General features: G+C 37.0%; 1 protein-coding gene across 1 annotated transcript in view; it reads left to right on the top strand.

Moving 5' to 3' along the window:
• Positions 1-18,822, top strand: part of CFAP47 (cilia and flagella associated protein 47) — a 544,336-nt gene that overhangs the window by 23,556 nt on the left and 501,958 nt on the right. Inside the window, exons 5-9 of the mRNA XM_047716464.1 lie at positions 5,195-5,310; positions 12,100-12,238; positions 14,991-15,219; positions 15,667-15,827; positions 17,475-17,602. Of these exons, the coding sequence (XP_047572420.1) occupies positions 5,195-5,310; positions 12,100-12,238; positions 14,991-15,219; positions 15,667-15,827; positions 17,475-17,602 (773 nt within the window). The remainder of the gene's footprint in view (positions 1-5,194; positions 5,311-12,099; positions 12,239-14,990; positions 15,220-15,666; positions 15,828-17,474; positions 17,603-18,822) is intronic.

Below are 18,822 nucleotides of genomic sequence, written 5' to 3'. Positions count from 1 at the left end.
TTAAAAAAAATGAAAGTCGTAAGGAAGAGAAAATACATTTACAGTGCTGTATTAAAAAAAAAAAGTGCACTTTCTGAGTTCAAACCTGTGTTGTCCAAGGGTCAACTATAACTGAGTTGCAGATTAACTTTGATGTGGATTATTTATTTGACCAGGAAATTTGCCATTTTCATTTTATACTGAAGAAAGTATATTTTTATGCATTATAAAATTACCTATTGGGGTGCCTGGGTGGCTCAGTCATTGGGCATCTGCCTTCACCTCGGGTCATGATCCCAGGGTTCTGGGATCAAGCCCCACGTTGGGCTCCCTGCTCAGTGGGAATCCTGTTTCTCCCTCTCCCACTCCCCCTGCTTGTGTTCCTTCTCTCGCTATCTCTCTGTCAAATGAATAAATAAAATCTTTAAAAAATAAAATTAAAAAAATTACCTCTTAAGGCTAGTGTGAACATTTTTTTTAATGATTTTATTTATTTATTTGACAGACAGAGATCACAAGTAGGCAGAGAGGCAGGCAGAGAGAGAGGAAGGGAAGCAGGCTTCCTGCTGAACAGAGAGCCTGATGTGGGGCTCGATCCCAGGACCCTGAAATCATGACCTGAGCCAAAGGCAGAGGCTTTAATCCACTGAGCCACCCGGGCACCCTAGTGTGAATATTTTAAAGTGTTTTTTATTCATATACATGCACATACGGATCCCCCTTTTCCTTAGCAAGATATTATTCTTTTGTGTGTATTTGCCTATCACCAGCAGAATTAATATTGGAATATTCATATTAATATTGGTATTTGACATGCCTTTTTATAATTTCCCTGGTATTTTTTTTTTTAATAAGCTACATTTAGACCTGCGGTTATTTGGTTCTCTGTATTGTTGAAAAGTTGATTAAGGACAGCATTGCATTCTATAAAGAAATCAAACAGTTGACACATGGTAGGAAAGGAATAAGCTATTAGCCTATTATAAATAATTTACATTTTAAAAAACATTTATTTATTTGGGGGAGAGAGAGAGAGAGAGAAAGCACACACGAGTCGGGGGGGAGGGGCAAAGGGAGAGGGACAAGCAAAATCCCCATTGAACAGGAAGCCTGATGCGGGGTTTGATCCCAGGACCCTGAGATCATGACCTGAGCCGAAGGCAGAGGCTTAAGGACTGAGCCACCCAGGCATTCCTTAATTTACATTTTATAATTTAAGTATGATCATTTTTGGTCCATTCTGCACATTGATATAACTATGAGTTGCACTTAGGTTTGCTTGCTTTTACTATATATGGAGAGTTGAAAATGATTCTGCCTTTGAAGACAGGAATTTTGTCTTGGTCCCATAATGTAGGCACTCTCTCATCACGTCAGCTGCTTATCACAGTTGCAACATAAGGACAGCATTGCCCTCTTAAAGTATGGTGGAAAGGGCTGAATGAAGCAATGTGTGTGTGTTAAGTTTTTTTTTTTTTAAGATTTTATTTACCTATTTGACAGAGATCACAAGTAGGCAGAGAGGCAGGCAAAGGGAGGGGGGGGAAGAGGGCCCGACACGGGGCTCGATCACAGGACCCTGGGATCATGACCTGAGCTGCAGGCAGAGGCTTTAACCCACTGAGCCACCCAGGCGCCCTGTGTGTTAAGTTTTTAAGTTCTGTACCATTACCTTACCTGTGTAGGCTTTTGTATCCACCACCATAGTCAAGATATTCAGCTGTTCCAATATCACAGGGATCTCTCCTATTACTTGTTTATAACGACGCCCAGCTTCCTTATGCTTCACACCTACTATCACTAAACTGTGGAAACCACTATTCTGTCTTCCATTTCTGAAATTTTGCCACATGAAATATGTTCTATAGCCTTTTGGGGTTGACTTTTTTTTCACTCAGCAGAATTCTCAGGAGATTCAAGCAAGCTTTTGTTTATATGAAGAGTTCACTCCTTTTCATTGTTGAGAAGTATTCCATGCTTCTTGCAACATTGCTAGAGTTTATAGTTGCATTTAATGGGGATCAACATGGGAAAATTAGATTTATGAAATCTTGTCTGGAAACCAAAAGTTTTTATTATCTGTACTTTAGCAGAAATGATATAATCAGTGATTCTGAACACTTTTTTTTTTCATGTATCCATAAAAACTACACCCCTTTTGCACATTTAAAAATGTCTAAAGTTCTTCCTTATGAGCTTGAATAGTTGCAAAGATGTAATTGCTTATCCACAATAAATGTTACTATAAGATAACTACATGGTTTTTTCAAATGTATCCAGTAAAGTGGATATACCATAGTAATTTGTTAAACAGTTTAAAAATTTACCTCTTTTTCCCCCTCAGGTTTGTACTTCCATTTCTTACCATAGCATCATATCCTAATGTATTACATTTTTATAGTTAGATCTTTGCTGATCACCAACAGTAAACTGTGTTGTAAATTTGTATGCAATTCATGTGTATGTATATATGTACATATCAATATGTGTAGCCAGTATGTATACATACACAAATATGTATATAAATAGATATACTTTAATCATAAATCTATACACGTTTTTAAAATTTCTTATTAATTATATATATATTTTGAAGGTTTTATTTATTTATTTGACAGAGAGGGAGAGAACACAAGCAGGGAGCTAGCAGGCGAAGGGAGAGGGAGAAGCAGGCTACTTGCTGAGCAGGGAGCCCCATGTGGGACATGATTCCAGAACCCTGGGATCATTACCTGAGCCACGCAGCTGTCCCCTCTTATGAATTATATTAATATAAATTTATTTTAACTTCCTATATAAATTACCAAGTTTGATACTTAATTATTTTTCCTTTTTTTAAATAATCAAGATACAATTGACATATAGCACTGGATTAGTTTAGGCTGTACACTGTTGATTTAATACATTTATATGTTGCAGTGTGATTACTGGTGTGGTGTTAGCTAACACCTCCATCATATCACATAATTATCATTTCATTTTGTGGTAAGAACATTTAAGATCTTATCTCTTAGCAACTTTCTTTCTTTTCTTTTTTTTAAAGATTTTATTTATTTGACAGAGATCACAAGTACGCAGAGAGTCAGGGACAGAGAGAGGGGGAAGCAGGCTCCCCACGGAGCAGAGAGCCCAATGCAGGGTTGGGCTCATCAGCTCAGCATGGCCTGAGCTGAAGGCAGAGGCCTTAACTCACTGAGCCACCCAGGTGTACACCCAAGTGTAAGCTTGTATCTTTTGACCAACATCTCATCAATTTTCCCATCTCTATCCCCTGGTAACCACCCTTCTCTTGTCTCTCTCTCTCTCTCTTTTTTAAAGATTTTATTTGTTTGAGAAAGAGAGCATGAGAGAGAGGAGAGAGAGCACAAGTGGTAGGGGGAGGGGCAGAAGGAGAAGCAGACTCCCCACTGAGCAGGGAGCCGGAGACATGGGGCTTCATCCCAGGACCCTGAGATCATGACCTGAGCAAAAGGCAGACACTTAACTGACTGAGCCACCCAGGCGCCCCCTTCTCTTCTCTCTTAACATAAATTCTCTGTTAACATAAAAAGAAAAATGTTATTGACAAGGCTTTTTTTAATTAGATGGAAGAGAAACCAACAGGAAAGCCAGAAAAACTGTTATAATATTACTGTATTACCAAGCCCTTAAGACACCTCTCTGCATCCAGCTGGAGAAATAGTTTGAAAAAATGTTTGGCTTCATATCTTATATTGTTTGTGTAATGAGTTCCTCTTTAACATCCTGTAAACTCTTTATTAATGCAATGATGTACACTAAGGTCATTGATCTTTCCTTTTCCTATTACAAAAGTACAATGTCTTAATGAGAAGAACATGGATATTCCTTAAAGAAGCAGCACATACAGGACAGTCCTGGCTGATCTTTGGAATGTCTCTGCATATTCAATAATACACAAACATTCACATATGGAAGGAAGGCCCAGACCACCAGTGTATAAAGCAGTATTTGTAAATGTTTTGTTCAGGTACTTGTGTGTGTGTGTGTGTGTGTGTGTGTGTGTGTGTGTATTTTGGAAGTTGTATCCTATGTGGAGTAAATTTACTTAATTCATGAGTCTAGTACATAACCCAAGGACTCAATAAAGAGCAGGTATTACTCTGTTTATTATTGGTGCTGTTATCATTGTTAGGTTTGTAAGGGTAAAGCACACAAAATCTAATAATAAATTTAAGTCTAAGTTCATCTATATTATATCCAAATAATTTCTCAGGTAAGACATTGTTGAGGCTTTGAAGTCTTTGGCTTTTCATCTGTAACATAGCCATGATAGTATTTATTTCCCTTTCATGAAATTTTAAGTATCAAACAGGATAATATACCTGATGATGTTTATAAATCATAAATTATCCATACATAAAATATATGTATCCTTATGAGATGTGCATCTAGGATTATAATGGGTTTTTATTTTTATTTTATTTTATTTTTTTTTACTTTTTTTAAGGATTTTATTTATTTATTTGACAGACAGAGATCACAAGTAGGCAGAGAGACAGGCGGGGGTAAGGGGGAAGCAGGCTCCCTGCTGAGCAGAGAGCCCATTGTGGGCTCAGTTACAGGACCCCGGGATCACGACCTGAGCCAAAGGCAGAAGCTTAACCCACTGAGCCACCCAGGTGCCCGTATAATGGATTTTTAAAATGTGTATGAACCATATGGTATAGATATGCCACAGTGAATCCGTTAAGTTAGAGACGCATGTGAAAAATCAATTGTATCTTTTTGTGCTTAGACCTTGTTTCAGTTCCCAAATGGCATTTTATAGTATAGCACCTTCTCTTATTTCATCAGATTTGGATCATCCAAACTACTTTGTTAAGATCAATTCCACCCTTTTTGAGGAGGGGCTAAAGAATGTATTATAGGCTTAGGTGGAGATTACAAAAATGCTTGGAGCAGCAAAAATACTGAGATAGGTGGGTAGCCCGTGAAGGTGAGTACTTCACAGCACAGGGTATACTATGTCCTTAGATGCGTAAAATCTGATTTCTTTGTTAAAAACATATCTCATCTTGTTTTCATGTCTTTATTTCACAGTTCCTTTTACTGACAGATATGCCATCAATAGATTTGTAAGGAAACATGAATGTCTTACAAGGAATTAATAAGTGTGTCTCTGTATGGTCCCCTGTGGATTTAAGTATGAGAGTATAATTGTTTAATTATGTTGTCCTCTTTTCCCTTCCCTTAGGTTGATTCCCTCCTGTCAATTGGAAATTGAGTCAGAAGTTAATTTTGGCACATTGGTTGCCGATAGTAAAGTCTATTGTAAAGAGATTAATATCATTAACCGTGGCAGAGCTCCAGGTAAATACTTCCTGTCTTATAAATTAATTTACACTTTTGGAAGAATGTTGGTATTATTTAAAATGTATAATTTGTATAATTAATGGATTCTCTGATTCAGTCCTCCTCTCCCTCCCCAAAAGAAGATGTCTGTCATTAGAAATAGTTCAGAACTGAAGGCCCTTAAATAGGATAACTGTAAAAGACTGATAGATAATAATTCAGGAAAGATGAGTCTGTTTCCTTATGATGCTGATTAACAACCTGAATCCCAGGTGACTGGTGATCTCCCTGAGGACAGAAGGCAGGATGATGTTATGGGAGTGACTTAATCCTTAGAGCGAGCTATCCAGAGACAGAATCAGGGTACAATGCCTTACCAGCTGTGTGATCTGGGCCAAGTATCTTTTAGGATGTTGAACTTGATACTTCTCATTTATCAACTGTCATTAATAAAATGAACTATGGTTAATCATGTATATACTTAGGTTTGTAGTATGGTACTTGACTCATCATTGGCGCTCAATAAATATTTGTTCTTTTTCTCTATCATATTCAACTTTGAATTTACATGATGGTCTCTAGAAAGCTCTTACTTTTTGTTGAAAGAGTAAATGCTTTTCTCCAGACTGGATTATTTCTGGAGGTTTTTACTGTGAGCTAAGAGTTTCCATAAAGGTGTGTATGTCTGTATGTGTGTGTGTATTCATGCACACTCTTCACTGATAGTATACAGTAGGTATTAAAATCCTTTATCCCTTCATTGTCCTGATTGGATGGTCGTTATCTGGGCTGGCGAGGTTTCCATTTCTGCTGAGCTGACATGAGGACCAGCTCCGCATAGGGAGGGCATTTTTTTCCTGAGACTGCTTGTCAGATACATAAAACTGGTCTTAATTCCAGTCCTGTTTGACACTAAGCGAGGATACTCTTGGGGCTGCTTGATTGAGCAGTGGGAATTACTAAGACAAAGGCAGTTTGTCACTGTACTGATTTCTTCCTAGTGTTAAACAAATAAAACTGGTAATTGTTCCTCACCAAATGTTGCTCATTTCAATTTTCCATGCTTTGGTTGTTAAATGATTAAAATTTCTGGAGCCGGTGGGATTGTACAACATTCAGCTCGTTTGTGGTCTGACTCCAATGTTAAGGATAGGGTCTCTCGTGGCTAGTGATTATAGGCTGTATGGTCTTTTCAATTCTCAATTTTTTAGAGCAGTGGTATTTAATTGAGAGAATTTTATTTTTATTACATATTTTCCAAAACCTCTCTTAACTCTTGTGCATTCTAAATCTTTCAAAGTTTTTATCATATCCTCTCTTTATTGTAAAATATGACCAAACTGTACAGTTTCATTACATATAAAAGCTCTCTGTAAGTAACAAGTATATGTGGTTTTAATTTTAAATGAATATTTAGATTATTTTACTTAGTAAAATAAAATAAAACTAAGCCTCAGATCTAGACCCATTCATTTTAGGAAAAGTAATCCACTTTGGGTCTTAGTATTATATTAATATTTTGCTTGTGTGTTTATTTGTACTGAATACTACAATTTCTACATTATAATTGAGTACCATTAAATGTTAATTAGTATTACCTTACAAACTGAAACAAATTGTTATCAATGAAACACATTTTCTTAGTGTTGACTTTGTTTCTCATTCTTAGACTTGAATGATATTATTTTTTCCACCATTAGCAAAATTGATACGATGTTTTATATTCACAGTAGCAAGTGCCTGTAAGGTGTCATAAAGTCCTTATTACCTACAAACACAGTATATAAATATTCATAAGAATAACAGTGTATTTTCATGAGGAAAAAGATTTATGCAGAAAATAGGTTTAACAACCAAAGATGATTTTAATAAAATTTTTAAAACGGATTTTACATGACAAATATTTTATAGTTTTAGTGTCAAAGATCAAATGTTTATAAATTTATATGCATACTTAAGAGGACATTAGAAAGCCACACTCAGCAGCTTCATGGTATGTGCTTTGTTTTCTCTCTCTGGTAGTGACCCTGGGGTTATTAGTTGATCTATGTAGCAACTTCATGATTTTTTATTTTAATGACCCATTATAGAGTAATTATCCATGGATTTAGCCAAATATTGTTGAATACATTTTGTTTTCTTACCCTCTGTGTTTCCTGAGTTTACTCCTTACTGTGCAAAGTAGTGCTTGTCTTTCCATTTTGAAGGCATGCCTCCGTTTTTAGATAAGTCTCTACTCTTAGTACTTTGTGAGCTGGTGAACTCCATGTTCTATTTTATGATTTTATTGTTTCTCAGTTTTTATCTTTTAAAGAACATCACTGAAAAAGCGTTATTATTTTAGCATGCCTGGAAATGCAGTCATTTCCCTCTTCCCCTCAGTAACCTTGAATATCTGAGACGACTTTTTCTACTAGAGTGTTATGATGTAGAACAGTCTTTAAAGTCCCTAGTGGGATTGTCACACATCATTTCTGTGTTTGAACAGTTACCTTCGAACTTATCAACATTTAGGTTTATTTGGGTTATTTTGCCCAAAATATATGACCTTTCTCTTGCTCTTAATGGCCACTTTCCCCCTTTCCCTGATCATTAGCATCATCTATCTACTTCACAGTCTGGAAAAGCCTAGCGTCATCTAAGAACCAGGACGTTTGCTAAATTCGACCAAGTCCAGGACTCAGTGATGCACCCGCTACTTATTCTCAATGTGTATTTTTTGTTTTCTTGGGAACTGCTGTCATGGACTCTCAATCCACGGTTCTTGCATAATACAATGCTGGCATATAGCAGACGTTCTCTAAACCTTTGTGTAATCGATTTGGCTCAGTGATCTCTCAGAGTTTCAGAAAAGAATCATTAATTGTATGTCAACTGTGCATGAATAAAAGAAAATTTCTAAAAATAAGTTGACCAGGATATTACAAAAGAAGAAAATGATTTGTCATTTTAGTCCATAAAAACAGAACAAAACAAAAAACAAACAAACAAAAAACCCCCCCAAAACATTAAGCTTTCAATGAAAGGTGATTGGACTTAGAAGTAACCTGTTAAATCCCATATGGGCATTCTGAAGAGTATCCAAATGAAAGTGAAGACTGATATACCCTGGGTATGCTTAGACTCAAGGAAACTTAAAAAAAAAAAAAGTGTACATAGAAAATAACAATGACCTTGGGTATATGACTTATGATTTTCAGTAGCATGCTATGAACTACAGACTGTTTGCCCTGACTTAACAGGTTGTGTGTGTGTGTGTGTTTTGTTTTGGTTTGGTTTTTAATTTCAGGGGTAGAATTTAGTGATTCATCAGTTGCATACAACACCCAGTGCTCATTCCATCAAGTGCCCTCCTTAAGGCCTAGCACCCAGTTACCCCATCCCCCCACTGACCTCCCCTCCAGCAACCCTCAGTTTGTTGCCTAGAGTTCAGCGTTCCTATGATTTGCGTGGAATTTAAGGAACACAGCAGGTGAACATAGAGGAAGGGAAGGAAAAAATAAAGTAAGATATTATAAATACTTCTACACAAAAATCTATCTCATAGTTTCTAAAAGAATTTTGGAAGAATAAAGCGAAGGTAACAATGTATATACTTCATCACCCAATGCCTGAGCTACTTCTCTAGGGAAGGTAGAGCAACTCAGATTCCAAAAACATATAGGTTTGTGCGAAGGACGCTTTATCCCAGCCACAGCTATGGGTAACCTCACATGCCCTATGTTCTTCTAAATCTCATTAGTGGACAAGGGGAAGTGTTTATTTTACATGACAATTTACATTTAGTTAATAGCAACATTTGACACCGGTGGCCACTGGTGGTATCTTGGAGGGAAAAAAAGCCAAAAGTTTGGCTTCTATGACTCTTCAGTGGCTTATATAAAATAGTGGCTCAGATTTGGAGTGAGGTCTTCCAGGACCCAAATCCTTATAACATTTACTGGCTGGGCAGACCCACTTCTGGAACATCCATTATAGAGACAAACATAGTGCCTACCTCCTCTAATTGTGATGGTGGTTAATAAAATGCTTAGCATACTCTCTGATACATAGTAAGTATTCAATAAATATTCACTATTGATGTTAGAATTATTCTTTTCTACTGCCTGCCTCCTCTTCAATTCTCTTCTGTGGATTCCTGTCCCTTTTCAGGGGTTCCTTAAATGTGAGCATTTTTTAGAATTTGCCATGGACCCACATGTTTCCTTGGTCAACACACTTTCATTCCTGTCACTTCACTGAGGTCTATACAGTCATTTGCATTTCCTTCAGGTTTCTCAAACTTAACATGTATTAAACTACGCTTCTCACCTTTTCCCCCAAACTTCTCCTTTTCTCTTTTTCATTAAAGGTCACCATGTATTTGGGCAAGTCAGAAACTTGGCAAAATCCTTGACTTCTTCCTTTTTTTCCCTACCCTCCTACCCCCTTAGTCAATTATTAAATCCTGTCTGTTTAACTTCTTAATTATGTCAGTAATCCTCTTTTCTCTGTCCCATTGCCACTTCTCTACAACAGGCCATCATCTTCTTTTGCTTAGTAATTACACCAACTAAAATTATTTCTCTGAAGTCCCTTATCTCCTTCTAGTTCATTCTCCAAACATCAACCAGTGTCATATCTAAAGAGAAAGGAAAATTTAATGACAAAAATGCCTTCTATAATATCCTTCCTTCAATGACACCTTTCCTTAGGATGATGTCCTTGCTTCTATTCTTAGTCATTTAAAAAATAAAAGTCAAATATTTCATTATTACTAGTGGCATTAAAGTTATATAAGACACAGTAATGTTTGTGTAGCCACTGTTTTAATATATTTAGAAGATTGAATGTTCTTTTGGTTTTGGAGTTATTCTTAAATTTTTGATATATTCACTTAAATCCTTTTGTCAAATTACATCAAAGTGATTACAGTATAGGAACTATCTCACTCAGTCTTAACTAGACTCACATAATTTTCCTTTTCTGGAGAATTGAGTCAATAATATTTATTTGAAATGGATATAATTTTATTTTATGACAAAAAAACCTCTTAAATATGTTATTAACACTTCTCTAAAATGATCAGATGAACAAATTTTGTTACTATGAGTTTGTTTGATTTTTGTATTAGATTATCTCTGTACTTACAAAAGTCTTATTGCCTTTTTATACTTCCAATACTTTTATTATGCTAATATTTTATTTTCCTAAGTGAAATGAATAATTTCGGAAAATTTCATCAAATATGATTTAAAATTGGTGAACTGAAATTTGCAAAGTTGTTTATATTCCTCAATGAGATTGAGGAAACTCATGATTGGCTGCTTCCATTTGTTGGACATATTTTGAGTAGCAGTTGGTGCTAGGCACTGTGTAGGGTGCTGGGACCACAGAGATGAGGAAGATATAGTGTGTAATCTCAAGGACTCCATGCTATAATATAGGCACTAAACAGGACCATCAATTACGAACCATTTCTGCTCTCAGAATAAGATATCTTTTTAGCTTTCTTCTCCTATGCTGTTTGATTCTAGAAACCCATTCCTTTTGCCCTTTCCCTGTGTGAACTGCATTAATTCATTTATCAGGAAGTAATGGGGCTCCTGGCTGGCTCAGTTGGTAGAACAGAACAGGCAACTCTGGATCTTGGTGTTGTGAGTTCCAACCCTCCATGGGGTGTAGAGACTACTTAAATAAATAAATCTTTCTTATTTATTTATTTATTTATTTATTTATTTATTTATATTTTGTTTCTTTGACAGAGAAAGAGAGATCATAAGTAGGTGGGGGAAGCAGGCTCCCTGTCAAGCATAGAGCCCGAGGCGGGGTTCTATCCCAGGACCCTGGGATCATGACCTGACCCGAAGGCAGAGGCTTAACCCACTGAGCCACCCAGGCACCCCATTTTTTTTTTTTTTTTAAGAAATGGTAGTGGCTATCACTGTGAGCCCTTTGGTCAGAAACACACAAGTGAAAACTCAGCCCTATTAGTTTCTAACTGTAGTAGTCACCTATTGCCATGTAACAAACTACTCCACAGTTCTGTATCTTAAAAAGGCAATTATTTTTTAATTGTCAATTTTTATGCAGATTGGCTGGAACTTGACTGATCTAAGCTGGGCTCAGCTGGGTAGCTCTGCTTCAAACTTAGGCTTTTGGGGATGTTCTGTTACTCACTGCAGGTCTGTGAGTCGGCTGGAGGCTCTGTTCCATGTGTGCTCGTTCTGAAGCACAGGCCAAAGGGACAGCAGCTACTCAAGAACTTTACGTGGGAGAAGTGCAAGAAGACATCTGGCATTGGAGCTGGCATGATACCATTTCTACCCATGCTATTGGCCAAAGAATATCACATGGTCAGGCTCCAACTCAAGGGATAGGAAAACATACTTCGTTCCTGGTAGCATCGTGACAAGGTGCAGAGAAGGATGAAGAATTGGGGTCAACTGTGTGATCTACCACAATATTTGTGTGTCTTTGGACAAATCAACCATTCTAAGCTTTTCCCCCTTATTTATAAAGTGGAGGTAATGGTTGAACTTACAGAGTCACTCTGAGGATTATATAGACTAACATATACAACGCTCCTAGCGTACATGCCTAAACAATGGAAACAGATGGTATATCTTAACTATCAGTGAAGCTTGAGTCCTAACAATCAGTTCACATTTGTTGGGTGACCCCAGAGACTAAATTTATAATCAAAGCTGTGATTCTTGGTCCACAATAGACCATATACAGTGTAATGTGTGTCTTGTACCCTATTAAGAATGTGACTATGACACTGTAAGGATCCAGATGTAAACCACCTTCTCTTGTTCTCTTTAGGTACATTTAAAGCAGAATACCAAGGCCAATTACCCATTGTCATTTTTCCAAGTAATGGTATTGTAGAACCCAAGTCATCAGTGATTGTTAAAGTGGATTTCTGTGCTGATCAGCCCAGAATTGTAAATGAAGGGGCAAAGTAAGTATATACTATGGTTCTTAATTCTAATGTAGTGCTTAATACTTTCTTGTTTTACTCTTCAGATATGCCTGTTGTCTTGAATGTATATTAGCTTCTTTGTTCTTTCAGTCAGCATTCATTCGCTGAGTCTCTATTTGCCAAGCACTAGAGACTCAAAAATGGAAGAAGCAGAGGATGGTCTGTGGGATAACAGGAGCTTCTAGTTTAGATTTTTGGGGGCTGAGGGAGTGGATCAAGAAAGGGCTCCATTAAGGAGGTGATAGTGTACCCAAACACTTATTGATGAGTAGGAAGTAGCCAGGCAAAGAGCAGTGGTGTGATTTGAGCTGTGTGTGGGCATAGGGGAGGTGGGTGTTGCTGTTGGGGGTGGGTTAGAAGAGTAATTTCAGGCAGAGCAAGTAGAAGACTTGAAATTCTGGAGGTAAATAGACCGTGTTACACACTGAGAAAGCTGGGGCAATGTAGAGGCAAAGAGATGGAGGTACGGACATAGTGATGTGAGATGAGACTACAAACCCAGAGTGGTGCAAGGTCTAGTAGCGAACTACCTAGGACAGCATTTTTTTCATGTACTGTGTCTCTATCCATTAGTGGGATGTGCATTCACTGTAATAGGCCTCTGCCAGCATCTAAACAGTGTAACAGATAATATCAAAATGCATCTCACATAGTAAGGGCAAATGTTTTGCAAAACTTGTTTTGTGTATGTGTGTGCATGTGCGTGCACTCGTGCCTGTGTATTTGTGTATGCATTTGTGTGTGTGCATTTGTGTTCATGTGTAAATGAATTTCTTATTGAAGGCCACAACCAAAAAAATGTTTGAGAAACAGTTTGAGCCCTGATAGAAGCTTAGGTTTTTTTTTTTAATATCTTATTTGTTTATTTATTTGACAGAGAGAGAGATCACAAGCAGGCAGGCAGAGAGAAAGGGGGAAGCAGGCTCCCTGTCGAGCAGATAGCCTGATGCCAGGCTCAATCCCAGGACCCTGAGATCATGACTTGAGCCAAAGGCAGAGGCTTAACCCTTTGAGCCACCTGGGTGCTCCAAAAGCTTAGGTTTTATTATAAAGGCTGTGGAATCTTGGGGAGGTTCTAAGATGGGGGTGTCTTGATTAGTTTGCAATTTAGACAGGTCGTGCTGATAGCAGTGGGCACAACAAATCAGAGAGTACATATGTGGAAGGGTAGCCTGCCTAGAAACTATAAGAGTAAAACAGAAGAGAAATGATGAAGGCCTCAGCTAAGGTGCAAATGGCGGGTATGGAGAGGAGTGTGCCAATTGGAGAAATATTATGGAGGCAGATTTAACTAGATGTAGTGACTGGTTATAGAAAGAGAAGGTAAGAGGAAGGACAGGGCTGTGGGAGTGGATCTGGAGTTCAGTTTTAAACTGTTGGAATTGATTTGCTTTGCGGAATCCTGTGGAGCCTATTAGATTTCCTTATCTTTTTTTTTTTTTTTTAAGATTTTATTTATTTATTTGACAGTCGGAGATCACAAGTGGGCAGAGAGGCAGGCAGAGAGAGAGGAGGAAGCAGGCTTCCCGCAGAGCAGAGAGCCCGATGTGGGGCTCCATCCCAGGACCCTGGGATCATGACCTGAGCCGAAGGCAGAGGCTTAACCCACTGAGCCACCCAGGCGCCCCTAGATTTCCTTATCTTGAGTCCCAGAAAAAAAAATCTGGTCTAGGTATATTGGCTTGAGGGTTGTCAGTGGGTAAGTTGTAGATGAAGCATGAAGTGTTGAAAATAACTTTGACAAGGAGGGCAGAGTGTAAAAGAGTAGGAGAAAGACACCATTATTCATGGAGTTTATAAAATATCCAAGCCACAGAAGAATGAGAAGGTAGAATCTGAGCAAGTTAGAAGGAAACCAGCAAACTTTGTTGTCAAGGAAGCCCTAAGGGAAGAGAGATGTATGTAGATGGTATCAGCCATGCCCACTGTGACAGAGATGTAGTGTAAGATAAGGACTTAGGTGATAGTTGTGGAGCGATCAGTTATCTGTGGTATTTGATGGGGTGAGAGTCAAAAGGATTGCATTTATGCCACAGAGGGATAAATATGCATATGGGGGCAGTTTCAAAAGGGAATTGAAATTAGTCTAGGAAGTGAAGCTTTATGGGGAGATCTTCATTTCTGCAAACAAATGGGATTTTGCTGAGATACTACATAGGAAATTGGGTTATTAGGGTGGGGATGAGGTTGGCTGTTGGACTTGGGGGAGGGCAATGAGTTAGAAAAGAATCTCAGAATTCTAGAACTACACAAAAAGTGACTAAATAATCCCATCTAATTCTAGTGTTTACAAAATAACTGGTGATAGGACCTAGTAATAAGTTCTTTTTGGAGTCAAACCATGTGATTGTTTTCCAACTTTTTTATTTCTTGGGGACAATGAATTAGGTTGTACATATGCCATTCCACTATGCAGATTTAGGTAGTCAGAAGGACATGATATTCTCTGGCATGTATAAGAAAGGAACTGCTCTTAGGCCTTTTTTTTTTTAATTAATTTTTTATTTTTTTCAGCATAACAGTATTCATTATTTTTGCACCACACCCAGTGCTCCATGCAATCCGTGCCCTCTACAAGCTCTTAGGCCTTTGAATCTTAATTATAATGTGGTTTTGTAAAATTTCTGTTTATTCAAATATTTAGGAGAAAAATTATTAAAATAATTCTAAAAAATTAGAAAAAATTAAGACTTCTAATTAAAATATATCTGTATAATTCTTTATCTTGTAGAGTGAGCTTACAAGGTCGTCCAGATGTACTCTTGAGTGTCAAAGCTCATGTGGTCGAGCAGATTATTGAATTGTTAAACATGAGTAATGACAAAAAGTTGGAATGCATACACTTTGGTTCAGTTTTCTTCGGAACTTCAAAAATTGAACATGCACTTCTATACAATAATAGCCCGGAACCCGTAAATTGGGTAGCCATAATGCAAAATGATGCAGTTGGAGAAGAACTGGTATGTAGATAGTGCGACAGGGGAAAATTGGGTACTGTGTTTTGAAACAGATGATTTTGAACTAATATCCAAAAAAGCTGTTAAATTATTCTAAGTACATTTTAACATGCAGATAGATTTGATTCCCTTTCATGTGTCTTCAAGGATAACCTCAAAAAATTCTGTAAATTAAACTAACACTAATAGTGATCTGTATCTGAAGTAAACCAGACAAATGCTTCTTATAGATTAGTAGCTACTTGTGGGGATTTCTGTTCTCATCAATTTTTCAACAGTTCCTTTAATTTTATGATGTGCCTTGGTCAAATTTATGTATGTTTCTTTAAAGACATTCATATTCTTGATCTTCTAGACTAAAATTTCAACAATTATGTTATGATCTCCTCTTAAAATATTTTATTTGCATTCTACCTTAATATTCTTTTTATTTCTGATTTTCTATTACAGGGTACAAATATTCAACAAAGAACAGATGTTGCTTTAAATAATCTCACCTACTTAAGCAAAATAAAGAACATGGATGTTACCACTTTTATTTCTTGTGTTCCTAATGAAGGGAGGTTACTACCTTATCAAAAGATTGTAATTACATTTTGTTTCAGCCCAAAGTAAGCAAAAATTCAATTATGGTGTTTTTTATTAATTGAAAGTATGTCAATCATACATTCATCAAACTGACTTTAACAGTAAGACTAGTCAGAAGGCACCAATCAGATTTTTCTTATTATGGCTTTCAATATTTCTACCATGGTTAATATTATTTTGCATATTTTAAAATTTTGTTCTACATATTTCATGTTTGATTACAAATCTCTTCAGACCTTGTAGAAGTGGAAGTCTTGTGTGGTTTTGCATTGTGAGCCCAGATGATTCTGTGCAACAAGACCTTGTTGTCCCTGCAGAAATAGGGGATAGCCAGTGGCATGCAGGATATGTTGATCCCTCCAAAGAGGATGCGGGTCTCTGGCCACAGCAAGACACTTGCTTGCTAAGGAGCATGAAGAGTAAACCTCTAGCAACTGCTGAGATCCACCGCCCTTGCTTGCTAAACTTAATACAGACTTGTAGGACTTTTGCTAATGTTTATTTTTCATAATTCCCTGTACTTGGTTTGGTTATTTAGTTTGAAAATATGTTTGGAAATGCTGTTTTAAATACATAGGAGCAACTTTAGCTGTACTTGAGAGGTGGCCGTGTATGGCGATAATCGATCCCACTATACAACTGTATGTTTACCTTTGGGAGGAGGCAGTGCTCAATGTACTTTTCTCTGAGGCAGCAGGGTTGCTTGATGATGATACCGATTGGTGGAGACTGAATTGTATTTTAATTTAAGGACGGTAATAAATCAAGGAATTCTTCTATTTGTACAATCTTCAATTGCCTCATGAATCATATTTTCCCACAGGCAATTTCTTTGGTCAACATATAAGATTCTGTTTAACACACGACCTCTGAAATTCTAAATATTCTTATTCATGGTAGCATGTAAACTTTTTCTGATGATCTAGCACAAACTCATAGGTATGATTATGATTGGAAGGCTTAGTTAAATATGTTTTTAACATGCTACTTGCATTCCTGTGTAATATTTCACATCAATTTTTTTTTAATGTGTAACTGAGTATCCACTGCTAAGAAAGCTGACCTGTAGGTAAGCAAGTAAAAACAGTCAATCTACAGGTCTAGAGATAACCCATCTCTGATGTTGTTCCTTCTTCCCTTTTCCCATCTTCCCTTTCCTTTATTCCTTTGACAAGATTTGGCTGTTGTCAAATCTTGTTCTCCAAATTGCTTGTTCTCCTCTAAGAATATCATGAATGTGGGTAGCAACATGTGCTTAGTCTACAGGAGGTGACAGGTATGGAACATAGGTTTGCAGTACACCCAGAGGTAAAAAGGACTATTGGAGAGAATTGAACTGAGCCCTTAACTAGCAATGAACTTGGCCTGGAAAGAAAATCTTTACATAGAAAGTAACAGTAGAGCTGGACCTTGACAACTTAGTATTTTTAAATTACTTTTGTCTTGCAAATATTGTCATGAACCCATTTTTCTGAATCTTTATATTTTGTGGCCTTCTTTTGGCAAGTCTCTATATCTAGGCAATAATTTTGGAAAATGGGTCACAATTATATTTTTATTCCTGAACTTTCATCTGTTTGCGTAGATTTAAGGATTGGGTTGATTCCTATTGAGAGGTAATAGAGTATATCATCTTTGCTTTCAAAATAATTGATTGTAATTTTTTACAGGCTAATGATTGATGGTAAAAAGAATAATGATCCTTCACATAGGCAGGACTATGCTCTCTTTTTGAGATTTGAGTCTGTGGGAAGTAAAGATGGATTTTTGAGGGATGATAACAGTAAAACCATGAAAAGTAAGTATGAAATGAACATAATCATCAAATGTACAGCCATTTAAATTATTTAAAAGTTTGGGGATCATATTTGTAGAGGCAATTTAATAAATGTGTATAATTACTGAATAGAACAAAAATGCAAACATTCAAGAGACCTTAAAAATGTCTTTTGTGGCATGTTAAGAAAGAAGTCAACCCTCAGAATCATTTACATAAAAATTTTACAAGTTAGAATTTAGGTGACTTTATTTTTAAATGACAGTAGATAAACATGATGATCTAGAATTAAAGAATGAAAAAAGAAAATAAAAACCCAACCTGTCTTCTTTTCCCTTTTAAGCCTATGTTTTCTCTTAGAGATTAATATGGAAACGAACCAACCTATTTCATCTCAGACATTTAGCTCTTAGAATCTTCATACATTAACAGTCAAAGGACAAGACCTAGAACTGGAGCCCTAGTAAAAAGGGTATAATATCCTCTTATAGGGTGTTGATAAGGACAATATGCCCCGCAGGCCGCGTGTCAAGATGCACTGTGCTTTTTAAGATTCTCAGATAGTGTTAGATGGGTTATAATTAGGAAAAATGGAACAAGACTTGGAGTTCAGCTTAGCCAGACAGATCAAAGGGAAAATAAAGATAGAGACAGGTGAGGGACTCCATTTGGAAAGATGGGGCATGGCAAGTCAAGGGTCAAAAAGATTTGTGTATCAGGATGAGTGATATCATTGAGCAGCCTTGCACCCTTTCCCTAGGACAGAAAACGAGTGCTCTGCTACTATTTATATTACGGTTTGTGATTTGAGCTCTGTCTGCCTGTCATAGACCCAAGATTTGTTTGAGTCTTGCAAGTTAATCTGCTTTTGAATGGCCAGAGAAGGAGATGGTAGGTTTGCCTTAAAGGTAATTTAAAGTCCAGGGTTGGCTAGCAAGAGCCTCAGTGAAGAAATGCACAAAACTATAGTTTATAGTTCCTACCTTCTCTCTAGTGTCTCCAAAAATTCTCGTTTATGTTATTGCCCAGCTTATATTCCTCTGTCCATTATTTTAATGACCCTTTTCCATGTACACTTGTTTCTTGGCCCATATCCCATAGTGACTGAGTGGCAAACCTCTAATCTGATTAAATTCAACTCAGCCTACCCTGGGTTTGCAACTAGGAAGCTAATTGTGCTGGTAAAAGCACAAAACCATGGTTTTTTTTTTGGTTTCAGTTTTTCACTTTTTAATCTATTA

This window comes from Lutra lutra, chromosome X (genome assembly GCF_902655055.1).
Source record: "Lutra lutra chromosome X, mLutLut1.2, whole genome shotgun sequence".
Lineage (NCBI taxonomy): Eukaryota > Metazoa > Chordata > Mammalia > Carnivora > Mustelidae > Lutra > Lutra lutra.
Note: the sequence above shows the minus strand (reverse complement) of the source record. Positions and strands in the feature narration are given on the sequence as shown.